Source organism: Dicentrarchus labrax, unplaced genomic scaffold (genome assembly GCF_905237075.1).
Source record: "Dicentrarchus labrax unplaced genomic scaffold, dlabrax2021, whole genome shotgun sequence".
Lineage (NCBI taxonomy): Eukaryota > Metazoa > Chordata > Actinopteri > Moronidae > Dicentrarchus > Dicentrarchus labrax.
Genome location: NW_026136712.1, coordinates 8,630,020 through 8,644,217, shown reverse-complemented (window position 1 = coordinate 8,644,217; position 14,198 = coordinate 8,630,020). Strand labels below are relative to the sequence as shown.

At 40.7% G+C, this 14,198-nt stretch overlaps 1 protein-coding gene across 1 annotated transcript in view; it reads left to right on the top strand.

Annotated features, from left to right (window-relative positions):
• The window catches only part of snx29 (sorting nexin 29), a 128,772-nt gene extending 115,661 nt beyond the window's left edge, over positions 1 to 13,111 (top strand). Inside the window, exons 20-21 of the mRNA XM_051418222.1 lie at positions 1,137 to 1,276; positions 9,886 to 13,111. Coding sequence (XP_051274182.1) covers positions 1,137 to 1,276; positions 9,886 to 10,012 — 267 coding nt within the window. The 3' untranslated portion in view covers positions 10,013 to 13,111. The remainder of the gene's footprint in view (positions 1 to 1,136; positions 1,277 to 9,885) is intronic.
• The last annotated feature ends 1,087 nt before the right edge of the window (positions 13,112 to 14,198 follow it).

Below are 14,198 nucleotides of genomic sequence, written 5' to 3'. Positions count from 1 at the left end.
GGCCCGAGGCTAACGGAGACAGCATCTGTAAGGCCAACAACATCGAAGAAACTAACAGTCAACTCAACCAAACTGGTTTAATACAGCAAGGACGATCATGAACGTAGGTTTGGAACAGGCATTTTTTGATTTTATATTACACTGCTGGTCTTTGGTTTGACACGCCATCATTCTTGGTTCTGCATATTCTCACTTTGATGGCCACAGCCCAATTGACTTATGCTCACAATCAATATTATACAACCAGAAATACTTTAAACATGGAAAGAAAAGTCAATATCAGCTAAATTAGAGTTGTTGAGCATTGTGCATAGATAATATTTTAAAGAATAATTATGTTGGGTTTTCTTTCTGGTCATTATTCCCACTAGTAGAAGTAACACTGAACTCACCGATTTCAATTAGTTAAAAAACTCAAGGGGTTAGATGAGGAGACTGTAGCATTGTGCATGTACAATTTTCCTCTGCAGTGAGGGATTATTATTGATATTTCAGGTCTCAATTTCCATTGTACATAAAAAAAAAACCTGGTTTAGATGATCTGACTTCACTGTCGGCTTGTGTACAACCAATTTGACTGCTTGTGTTTCTCACCCTGTCACACTTTGCTGTAGCACTGTAACCCCTTTTTCTGGATCTCACCACAATCCGCTTGAAGGTGCTCTGGCACATTGTGGCCTATCTGGAAATGATCTCAAGCGTGGCTTTTATACTGGTAATGGGAATCAAACCAGCACAGCATGGTTGGACTTATGGCTGCACGGCTAAAAGTGCCAATGAAAAATCCCTATGTGTCTGACTTATATTTACTGCAGGGCTATAGACATATGGTGAATTTATTATTCTTTTTTGTTGCAAACAGGTGCCTGTTGTACCCCCAAACGTCACTGATGGGAGTGGTGAGAGTGAATCAGAACAGTGAAGTTGTGCTCTGGAAAACTAAAACTATGGGAAACTATGCTATAAAGCTCCATAGAGCTGGGGGGAACTGCAGAATCGGGTGATTCTTTGTGGGTTCAACATTACTGATGCTGCATCTTAAACTTCAGCTTCTCCTACCACCATTTTATCTCCAGCTAACTCTTTCTTTTCTCTCCTTCCCTGCTCTGTTTGTCTCCCTCCCTCTCTGTCTGCAGGATGCCAAGTTTGTGGAAGAGAGGAGGAAGCAGCTGCAGGGCTACCTGCGCATAGTGATGAACAAACTGATCCAGACACTGCCGGAGTTCACAGCCCGCCCCACCAAAGAGACCCTGCTGTCTCTGCTGCCTTTCTGTCTGTAAGTGGACACATACAGGCATGTTCGATACAGCATCTGAGCTTTTGTGTGAGCATATGTAGTGGCGTACGTGGGTTAGAGAGATTGAGGGGAAAGGATGCCAGCACATGTGTGCAGGTGCAGGGCTCCTGTCTGTGAAAGATTGATACAGTGTTACAGAAATACTAGTGGAGGAATCCAAACAGGAACAGTCAGGGAATATGTTACAAGGAAATGAATTAGGGAATGTAAATATCTTTGTAACTTTCTTTATGTATTCATAGCATTAGGAGGAGGTTTTCTGGTCCAGTGTTTTGTCCACAGCAAACTCAAATGGAAAGAAAGGAAAAGGAAAAAGGGGAAAACTGTCATTTTTTGGCAGTAGTTTGTACGTATTATACCAATTTAATCTACAAGATTTTCAGAAAGAATTAGCTGCCACGGCTGTTGTCGCAGCAGTTGTTACAGGATACAAACGGGGAGGATTAATGTCACTGAAAATGCCAAATCCCTTGTAAACAAACTTCCATGTCTCTGCGTTTTACACTCATACGCATATTCACACATACAGCGTATATGTTCTCTCACACACATTCACACGCACTCAGACTAGCAAGTGTGAAAGTGCATGATGCCTCGGCTGCCCACCTACCTCCCAGGCTACATCCGAAAAATGAGATGTTCCAGTCATTTCCTGTCAATATTCACATCAGTTTCCACTTACTGCGATCAGTCAGCGAGCGTGACCTGTCACACCGTCTGACTGGAATGTCATTTTCTCTCTGGAGACATCTGAGTCATCGGGCTAAAGCAACAACAACAACATAGTTGAAATATATGTAGACTAGAATGTTTGTCAGTTATTGTGTAACCCAAGACCAACCACAGTAACATGTGATAGTAGATATGTGATTTTATAATTAAATCAAAGGGATAAACTTCTAAATCCATCTGGCTTATTATGAAAACTGTCTAGGAAGAGATCTACATAATTATCCAAGATCATTTTGGTAACCATGGTAACATGTTTGCACATCAGCATGTGATTGCAGGGATTTTCCCAGATACATCAGAAAGGAAAGGAGTTAAACAGAGGTGTGCTGTTCTTTTTACCATACCATCTCCTCCCTATTATTACAGTACACAACGCCTCTTTTTCCTCCTTTTTCTACATTATTTATGATATATAAGATCTGGTTGCAGTCTTGACTAATAACTCTGATGATCAGTAATGTCTTCCTGAGCTTGGGAGAAAAGATCAATTAACTCATAAGCTGCAGTAGCAAGAGAAATACTCAGATATTTTACTTGAGTGAAAGCAGCAATACCACAGTGCAGAAATACTCTATCACATTACATTCAAAATTTGACTTAAAGCTAAACTATTTAAGATTTGGTATTTGTGTGATTTGGCACCCAAGTTGCAATACCGCTGTCTTAAATATACAGCTGGACAGGTGCATTTGTTATGATAAAATTTTTTAGGATTAAAAAATGAGCGAGGCAACAACTTGTCTAACACAGCCAAACATCGAGCAAGTGCAGCAACACGAGACATAGCGAGCCAGCTAATATTACTGACTAGTCCAACAGCAAGAAGGCTGGCACGGCTCTGACTCACCAATGACTAAAAGCCAGTCCGAGATTTACTCTTTCCTGTTGCTTCTCTCTCCTTTTCTCTACTAAGCGTCCCCTGGCCTCCTCTTAGGTCGCCGCTGCCGTTAGCTATGTCTGCAGATACTTCTGAGCCCAGTCACATTGACTGGTCACCCTGCTCCGGTTGTGGCACAACCAGCATCACTTTCCAGCAGCGTTCTCCAGTTTTTCTCTATAAAATATGTTTCACCAAAATCAGTGACTTACAGTAGTTGGTGGTGTGTGACTACTTTTGTAAAGGGTTACGTGCTTGTTGCGACCCAAAACCAAGTCACATAGTCCGAGAACAGGCGTAGGGGATGCAGAGTGGGAATGACAGAGGCACTTTTACCAGATTACAACTCGGTGTAGCATCAAAATGATAGTGAAGCTGATATTTTAAGGTAGAAAAATTGCATGTTGTTGCTTTAAGTACAAGTACATAAGTATTTGCATCAAAATAAAGTCAAAAAGTAAAAGCAGTCATTGTGCAGAATGTCTAATTTCCAAATCATGTATATTATATTATTGGAATTATAACTATCGATGCATTAATGTTGAAGTGCTGCTGCTGGTAAAGGTGTAGAAGTAGAGGTATAAATTATAATTTATACTTTGTACTTAAGTACCTGAAAATTGTACTTGAGTGTAGTAGTTGAATAATATACCTACCACCACTGGCTGTCAGCCACTGGAGGCAGTGATGATGCAGAATCACATCACCAAAACTGTCCAATAAATAAGTTCAGTCTATATGATTTTATGTTTGCACCTCTTGGTTCTCTTGTAACAACATCAAAAATGTGTCTTTCTTTTTCTTGGTCCGGCCCTTGAAGCAAAGTCTGCTAAAGACTTTGTAACATTACTTTCTTCCGTTCTTTCTACACTGAAATATTGTTATTCAGACTACATACTCTTCATATGTACATCTATTCTTGCACAGTTGCTGCATGTGTTTGGGATTACTATTGTCTGCTTATGTACCAGTTACTCCTGACTTTTATCCCAGGAACACAGCAGGTTAACCATTAGTAAACAGCAAAACAACAGGTGACGCTGGCCAAACTCTGCTTTACCTGGTGGTGTGAAAAGCTGATGTCCACAGCAGCTGCAGAGAAAGTTGATCTGTACATCACGCTAACAAGTTTGCACAGCAACATCTTGAGCATAACATGTTGCACAGAGCCTGCAAACCTGTCTGCGCTTGATGAAACTTTATGATGACAGCTGACAGACTTGATAGCAAATGACTTTTACTCGCATATGCAGGTCTGTCTCGGCTTGTGGTGATCTGGACTGACACGGAAATTCTCAACACCATGACTCAATGGAATTGTAGCCGACATTAAATCAACACTGATCAGCATACCATAATGTACCTCATGTGTGCGTGTGAAGGCATACAGTACTCTCTAGTTTGTTGCCAGTGTTGCTCTGAGGCCCCACCAGCGTGCCATGATGTGTAATGGTTTAACATGATGTTACTGTCTAATCTGGACTCCGTAACTGTCTGTTCAGTTGGCGTGATCAAACCTGTGCTGGTCCAACATCTTCAGTGAGGGATGAAAGACTAGAGATTAGTCTGCTCGTTAACTTAATGAAGGGGGGAGGGAAGGAACGTGGAGCGGATGCAGAGGCAAACGAGAACACTTGCTCTAGATGGAAACCATACATTGCTTGCTCAGCCATAGCTGATCCAAATTAACAAAACATTGATTATTGTAAATTCTCAAATAGTGGGCAAGTCTCAAATAATAGATAGTACAGACTAATAAGGCCTGTTGCTAATATAAGCCGGCTAAGAAAGGACATTGAGGGGGAACAAATCTAACAGTATTACATTATCTACCTACAGCTAATTATCCTCTGGACCTCCGTGATGTTGCCATATTTTGCTGCTGGCAGATTTGAGACACAATGGCAAAGCGTGGAGCGATGCAAACACGAGATGCCAGATGTTCTGGTGCATTTCACAACAGCCATTTTGACATGAAATAGTAGGGTAAACACAGGTGTTACTACTGATACCAATTCAGGTTTTGTTCCACTCAGGTCAAACAGAGTCAGGGTGCTGCTATTGTGCATGTTGGCTCACCGGAAAGGCTCCACTACACTAAATGGAACGGAACATTAATTAGTATAATTGGTAACACCTGTGATTACCCTACTATTTCATGTCAAAATGGCTGCTGTGAAAGAGGGTCTACTGAGAGAATTTGAAGCCATTGGACACAGAAGCAATATAGTAAGAGCAATTAAGAGAATAGGACAGTGGAGGAGTGAAAGGACGGAAGCTGGTCTGAGGTCTGAGGAGGAGACAGACTGGGGTTCAGCACTCCAGATCTCCTGCTGAGGCACTTGATGGATCTCAGACCTCCTTAATGAGTCAGCTGCACTGACCTAAATGCGTGATGAAGATAGGGTGTAGTAACTGTGGCAGTGTTGTGAATGTTGTAATTTTTAGTGACAATATTCCGGTTACAAATCCATACAAAAGTCACTACTTTACTATGAACATCAGCTTGAAGTTGAGTCATTCAAAAACTATATTACATGCCAATCTTTGTGGGATTTTGTCATAATTAGTCACTCAGAGTGATATAAGTCGGCAGAAGGCTTGCCTGGAAGGGTTCCCACTGTTTTGATTTAACTAAGCAGTAGTTTGACAAAGGCACTGACACCAAACATTGCTATTTGATCACACTGATCTTTGACAGACAGCATATGAAAGTAAGAGTGCATGACATCTTGTGTTTTCAGAGAATCAAATAACTGTACCCTAGAGAAATAATCATACCTGCTGCAGTGTATACTTCCTTTTCACTTGCACAATACAGAGAAACTAACATTCTGCGTTTAAATATGCATTTCTGAGATACAACATTCAGAATTCAATCATTCTTGCCTTCAGAAATAGTAGGTTGACAAAGATCTTCCAACTCCACTGTCTCCACTGACTAACCTTTTCTAGAGCTTTCAACTGCATCTGCATCTTTGTCAGGGTTTGGCTCAGTTGTCATCTGTTGACAAGTGAGCTCAACACTTAATTAATATTGCTATTAAAAGCATAGCATCAAAGAATAAATCAATGTCAAAGTAAAAATGAAGTTTGATTCTTAACCTTTAATCCATTATGAAGAAGAAGTTGACAGCCATGGAAAGAGTTAGTTAGTGAGTTTTGAGTATTTTGGTAATTATTTGCCATGCTAGCAGTAGTAGAAGAAGATTATTTCATTGTGTACACAAGGTAATTGAAATGTGTCTTTTTGCACATCCCTCCTAGTTATACATAAACACACATATGCATTACATCAGAGATGTCAGAGCACGGGGTCGCCTGCAGTGCAGCGCCTCTGGAGCAGTTTTAGGGTTCTCTGTCTTGCTCAAGGGGAACTTAGGCAGGGTTACTGGTCGGCCTCTTTCACCTCTAGGCCGTCCTGCCTCCCTTTGTCCAGACTGAAATATCCCAACAGCTACTGGATACATTTTCATGAAATGTAGTACAGCTCTTCGTATCCCCCTTAAGATGGATTTTAATCACTTATGACTAATCCCTTGAGTTTTCATCTAGCATCAAGTTAGACTTTGGTTTACTGTCTAATACCTGCAAAACTATTGCCATCATTCTCAGCTGTACTTTGTTCCTATAATTACCAATAGGAAATAGTAGTAGTATAATAATAGTATATGCTTACACACTAAATGAACATCAGCAAGTTAGCATTGTCATTGTGAGCATGTTAGCAGGCTGCCATTAACATTTAGCTCAAAGCAGCACTGTGCAGAAATTAGAGTTGCTTGCATGTCTGAGTCTTGTTTTAATGATTATGACCAACAGAAGGCCAACATTAATCCACCTTTTTATTCTTTATTTATCACTAATATTTATAAATATTAGTTATTTTTTCAAATTTTTTTTTACATTTGTATGGTAACAGGCCTGACAGCAGCAATCACGCTTGTGCTTGATGGCCGTCACACTGATACAACTCTCTTTGAGCCTCTCCACACTCACTCCTTTGGACTTGCATGCTGCAATTTTTCCTCAGTTGTCTGGAACAGCAACGTGGTCACACCTCTCCCTGGCTCTGCCGCCACTTAGTATGCAGCTCGACCTCAACACTCTTATGGTTTACTCTGAACACAAAGTACACACACTCAGTCTGGGTTCTCGCTGTATTGACCTGCTGCCTCAGAGAAACAGCGTTGCAGACCTTTGTCTCACTGTCAATAGCAGTTTGTGGCAGTTTGACTTCAGAATGAGGAGCAACCTTTATTGTGGTGACCTGAGACAATTTATCTGTCTTCCTGTACACATGGATGTTGGTTTTACTGGAGAGGTGTACTGTGTGTGTGTTTGCATGTGTGAGAAAGGATATGTTCTGTAGAGAGAATTGTTTATTATTGAGACTGTACTGTTCACCACACCCCACATTTTGCTGTTAGACAATCAATTTGATGCATGCTTGTGTACCCGTTTACTGTAATTATGCTACTTTGCTGTCAAATTATTAATATTCCAACAGTGCCTAGGAAAGTTATTATCTTGCACAAGTCAATATCATGTCCAAATGGGGGACAAGCACACGCTGAGAGTCAGAGAAAAAAATCTATAAGCCTAATTAATTTAGCACATTTAGCTACTTTACTCAGTTTGATATGAATAAATGAGATGGCTTGCAGTTTCAAATCTGCATGCTGCCCCCAATTTAGTATGATTTTTGCTGATTTAACTCCCTATCGCATCACTGTTTGGCCAACCTTGGTCAAATTCAAATAGTGTGACTGCACTTGATTGAGCTTGCCTGGTGCGGTGGAGATATGGGAATAAGGGGTACTTGCGCCACTGCTAAATGTACATTTTCAGCCAGGGGAAAAAAGGAATAACGTCCACCATATTAACAAAGTTCAGGCTGTTCTCAGATTGGCTGGTCACGCCACCCCCCCTCTCCCCGAAGCCATTTGATCTTGATGGTTACAACAGGGACACTTTGCAGCCATACATTTTTCATACCTAAGTTTGAATCTCAGCTTGTGCTTACGGTTGCTGTGCTGTGACTGTCTCATTCGTGTCTCAGCCTACTTCAACATGACAGAGCCTCACTGCCCTCTTACTGTGCTGCTTTTTTAAGGCCCCGCTGCTTCGCTTACAAGCATATGGCTCGCGGTGACACTTTAAGCCAAAGCACCTCACCACGAGTGCGTTTATTTTTAGCATGTGTTGTCCGAGTGGGAATCAAACTCCTAACACAGGCCCACCCAGATGTCCCAGATAACCTTAATCACAGCTCTAGAGCAGCTGGGGTGTGCCACTAAAGAGGCCAGTTGGACATCAACACGGTAATGCCCTTTGTCTCTTTGCTGTTTTAAATATTTATTGAAAATCCCTTTGTCCAAGAAGCACTTGAACTCACCACTCGTATTACAAATTCATTGCAGCATCACAAGCAGCAGGTGAGGGGTCACTGTCTTGGGGATGAAATGCTTCAGAAGGATTCAAGGAGAAAGCATTTAACTCCATGCATTCAATCCCTCTGCTTTTCATTTCCTTCCTTTGACAAGTGCCTCTCATTCATCCTCACCGTTATCAGATAAGATTAGAGATCAGGGGTTCGCGTGTTGTGAGCGCGGTCGTCAGGGTAACTAGGGCGATGATGTCATCAAGTGGCCAAGACTATTTCCTCCTGAGTAATGAGAAGTCTAAACATCATCATAAGATCAGAAATTACTATAATTTGGTTCCTTGTGTCACAAATAATGGCTTCCGGTGGCAACAGCAGGAATAATTAGGTTGGAAAGAAAAATAAAAGGTACTGAAGGACAAAAACATACCAGTTGATACTAAATGAATTCCATATGATTACATTAAAGTAAAAAAAAATTATGTTTAAAGTTGGACGTTTGTCCCTCCCACAATGGTTGTGCCAATTGCAGCTTAGCAAATGTAACTAGAAACAACAGTCCTGTCACTCGTAATGTACTGTATTTTATGTATATTTGTGGTAAGAACCCCCTTCAAAAAAACAAGATTGTTCATCTCATCTCCACGTGCTGATGTGGTGTTCATGTAGCTGTAGTGAGGGCAATACTGATCATTTAAATGAGAGTTTGGAGGGCCGTGTCTTATTTTAGCTTTTCCAAAACTAAAATAAGAGAAAAGGTCACAGAATGAATTAAACAGTGTGTTTATCTGCTCGAACAGACGCTGCAATCACCGCCATGTCCTGCTAACTAGCTTACTACCTTACTACCTGGGTTTGAGGAAGCGTTCAATTAGTCCTCATCCTACAGAGCTTTTCTCTTGTAATGTTAAAAGTGAAAATATACTGTTTAACATTATGAACAGTACAGCGCTACAATAAAACAAAAAATACTGTTTCTTTCTTCTAATGTTCTTTATATAAATCAGCCATTGGTGTTGACTTCTTGCCCTAGACAGGTATAGCCTCAGTCCTCAGTGAGCACAATAAAAGGTGTAGCCATCAAGTTTTTTAGCCAACTAGGTACAACTCTGAAGAACAATTGTCATTTCAGTTAGAACATTACAGTTTGCAGCTAGAAATGAGAAGTTGTCTTCTGTCAACATCTGTCTGAAGTAAAAAGCAGCTGGAAACTGACACCGGAGAGAAAGAGGAAGTCACAAATGTGCCTTATTCTGCTGCATTCGTACAGGTCATAGCACAGATTCTAAATATAGCAGGATACAGTATGTTTTGTTTGGGTTGCTCTACAACAAAGAGTCTACAATACTGGAATTCAGAAGTAACTTAAACATATGATTATGAAAATATAACCAAATATCTCACCTCTACAATACATTACAGTTTTTACTACTTCTGAGAGACACTTCTGCTAAGGAATTCGAATGATGTATGATCGTGCACTGTAATGCTGCTTTTAAGACTCCAGATGCAGAATCAGTGTTTGGTTTGAATAATAAACATCCCCAGATGTTCATGGCTCTTCACTTCTTCCTGCTGTTTCCTCTCATCCAGAGACACACCCCAGGCCAACGATGGTGGAGCCAAGACGCCCCGGTCCAAAACTTCATCCCGCTTTCCTAGACTGGGCCGCAGCCGCAACCAGGAAGCCAGGCCTGAACCCCAGAGTGGCGACCTTTAACCCCAGAGCCTTTGAACTAGTAATCTCTCACTAATAATCGATCAACTGCGGACGACGATGTTCCTGTCCACCCTGGACTGTTACACACAGGCTCATAGTGTGTGAGGACATTAAGGGTGTCTAACGGACAGATAAAAAGCCTCGGTCGAGGAGGGGAGATGGATGTGTTCACATCGCAGGCCTCTAGGAGATATGTAAAAGTTTCGGTGCATTGCCTGGCTGAATAAAGGATAAATGACTCCCCCGAGGCTGCCTATCGATGGACCCAATCATACAGCCCCTCTTACCTCACTGAGAGACCAAAAGACTCTCTGTTAACTGCACATGAACTAGCCTGGACTGCTCTCTCTAATCTCAAACACAATGAGATGACGGGGACGTGGTTTTTTTTTTTTTTCGTACTCAGTTTTGTAGTGAAAGTGTATCATGGTCACAGTGCCTACAGTGTTTTGTAGCTGCTTTCCTGCTCTGAGTAGGGTTTGGACGGGTGTGTAGAGAGGTGAACAGGGGGTAGACTGAAGTACTCCTTTGGGCAATGAACGGTGGTTTTCAGCTAATGTGTCAGCATTATTGTGCCATTACATTTTAGACGACGATGAGTCACAATCTCTGGCGTGGACCACCAGGCAATGGGCATTCCTTTTTCCTACTTCTGTTATATTATTATTATGATTATGATTATGGCTATTACGGATAATCTGCAGGAAGTGTAACATATCTTAATGTCACCGGGGATGCAGTAATTATCGAAATATCTTTTTTAATTCCACATAATGATTATATTAAAGGATTAGGTTTAAGCACCACTGATAAAACCAACATCTCTTAGGGATTGTACTAAAATGATTGGGGTGAGGAGGTGGGATCTTTTCGAAGACCTTCCACAGCATCATTAATATTTTCTTTGGACCCCTCCCATTGACTTCACTATTAAGAGGCAAAGTACAAAGGATTTAAGATTTTGTAATTTAATTTAAATCTATATATTTATATATAGTGGAATTACAATGTCCACAGTAGCCATTAATGCACACTGTAAGTGGAATAAGACAATTCCAAATTGAAGGCAAACATAACAAAATGATAAATATTCTAGCCACATTATTTTAGAATAAATAAAGGGCTCTACCAACCTACTCTTTAGGAAAAAGAAAAATAACCCTTCCTCCTTTTTTGACCTCCCCCATAATCATTTTTGGACAGTCCCTTATTGAGAAATAAATAAGCATAGATTCTCGCTGTTTCCTCTCAAAAATATATATTCCTCATATCCACAAGTCTTAGATCAGTTTCAAATACTTACTGTGATGTGTATGATAAAACTATCTCATAAATAGTTTTGAGCAGAAAGGAAGGGAAACACTATTTCACCATTGAAATAGAGAGGAAGCTGTGTTCCACTATATCAAATAAATTAAGGGTCTTCATCAAAGGTCGACGGGCTATGCTGAATGCAATGTTTAAAGATTGTTTAACTAATGTGTCCTAGCAGGATTTAATGCAGCGTTATGTTGCAAATGAATGTTTTAATGATGACTAAACACTTGAAGAAAAGCTGCTTGTTAGAGTGCAAGGAAAGGGCTGCTGAGCATCAAGTGTGTGTAAAACAGAAACTCATGCATATGTATGTTTACCCAAGAGTAGTCAGAGACTATGTTCAAAACGAGGAGTGATTGCGTTATAGGGGTTTCGGAAAACTTGAATCTTGAAAGGTCGGCTCGCAAAAATGGTAAACATTGTTTGCCGTCTATGAGGGGAGGTGAATAAACAAGGCTTGTGGGTTTTAATTAAGTTGTTATTCTTACACAAAAGTGACCCTCGCAAGAATCCAACTACTGGTAAACACTGCGCCGTGTTGTAAAGAAATTCTCACAGGGATGACGTCAAATAACCTTTTTTTTTTTTTTTTTTAATATTCTGTCATCATGTGGTGAGCTGGCCGATAAAATAGCCCGGGAAACAAAATAAGGTATAGTATCAACACTTCTTAAAGTAATTATTTCACACAGTTCAGACATTCTTTTTGGACAGGTGGCACTGCTGTTGCATCCTATCAAGAACATGTTATGTAAGTTAAACATGGATATCTGTGATTCTTTTTTATTAAAGACTATACTCTGCTGTGATACAGTAGAACAGTAGAATTGGTAATATTTTAAGTGTAGCACTGCCTTGTATGCATTTGAAAAAATCAGCTCACTGCATCTTACTATATCCTGTACCGCTGACGAACCACATAGTCACAGTTTCTCCATTATAACAAGTAGCCTTTTCATAAACATCTGTTTGGTTGGGGTCAGTGTGTCTCTGGGACCACCAGTGGGTCCAACTTCTCTGCACAAATATTCATATTGTATGTGTGGTAATGTACAGTAATTATGCACAGTGGAGTTTTGGACCACAAGTTGCACCATGGAGTGGTGTTTATATGTGTGGGTCACCATTTTGGTTGTATGATCCATGAACACCCGGGCGAGATTATGAACTTGAAATGACATTTTTGTTGATTAAAGGAACACTCCACAACACTCCACGGGGCACCTTTAAACCTAGAACTTTTTGTTCAAGATAACCGAAGAAGGTGCTGATCTTTTCTCTTGCAGTTGCTAAGCAGTTACTCAAAACTAGTTTGAATCAGGATTGTTTTGCTGAAAGTTAAAATGATCTTTCTTTTATGGCTTGAAGCTCTAAATGCTAAAAATATCTCAGGTACTGTCGAGAATATACAAGTACAAATGTTTCATTGACAATACCAAGAAAAAAAAGAGGCCAGGGCTCCTGGCAGGTTTACTCCTCCATCTTGGGGTATAGAAGTTTTCATATGATCATAAATAGCTCCATCTTCCTGCCTCAGAATCCACCAGACGTTGGATGAATTGAATCTTAATGTACTTTGAGGCTGTTAATCAGAGTGGTGACAAGCAAACGAAGTGGGTTTAGTTTTTTAGAGATGCAGCCAAATTGTTCTCTTGCAGTATGCCATGTCTGTTCTCGCGTACTTTTCTGTCCTTGCCTTAGTCAGCAGTCAGGCCTTATCTATCAGTGTCACAGCAAAGAGGGGATGAACAATAAAGTACAATGTGTACAGTACAATACCAACGCATCTGTGTCAGTGTTGTTATTGTTAACCTTGTTGTTTGCATCTGCCGATGAAGGCCAAAGGCCATTACACAGCTGCAACTGTAAACAGTTTTCTGTGTCAATGCATGCCAGTAATACCTTTATGCATTTATGCATGTGTAGGTGCTTACAGTAGGTGTGTATAGTGTAATTTAAACACAGACAGGTGTGGGCTAAAGCGTGCATATGTTTGTATGGTGAGATGAGTGCATCAAGGCTCGCATTATATTCTGCATGTGAACTATACGCATAAATGGATGGATAGATATTGTGAATTCCATCTTCTGAGCATCTGTGGCCCTCCGTGCATCTGATTTGCTTGTCAGATGATTATTTAACCTTCACTGCTCCAGTAAGCAGTCTCTGAGCTTTTTATTCAAACCGCTCAGCCATTTTGAGCAAAGGCTTCGTTTCTGTCTGTGCTGGGTGTGCTGTACTGAGTCGGTAGACAGAAGAATGGTGAGGGTGTACAAATGCTCATTGTCCATTGACCAGAAAATTGGTTACAAGCCCATTTAGGATGTGGATGTTGCTTTTGGCAATGTTAGAAATTACACACACACACACACACACACACACACACACACACACATACACAACTGGCTGCATGCAAGCCAAGTTCTCTGAGTGCTGACACAACACATCTCCTCCAATGTTTCTATTGTTTTAATAGACTGGATTAGAACGACCTGGCTTGGCGTTGACATTTATCAGTTAGAAAACTTGAAAAAGTCTATATAATAAAATTAAATATTATTATATTTGATCTGTAGAAGGAGATTGGAGGGTCAGAACAGATGTCACACATGAGTCAAAAACAAGGCAAAACACCTGGGAGATGGCAGGAAAGCAATGGTGCAAGACTGAACTGTTTGCACTTTGTAACAATTGGGAACTTTTCCATCTGACATTTTACCCATACAATCCGACCTGCACTGACTACATCAAGAGAGGAGTGGGCTGCCCAAAGCCAGAAGAGGCCCATTAGCTCGAATGACTGCCACAAAGGAGGACATTTTGTACGCATGGCAGATACAGAGTCCGGTCCTGTGGCGGGCGGGTGAGT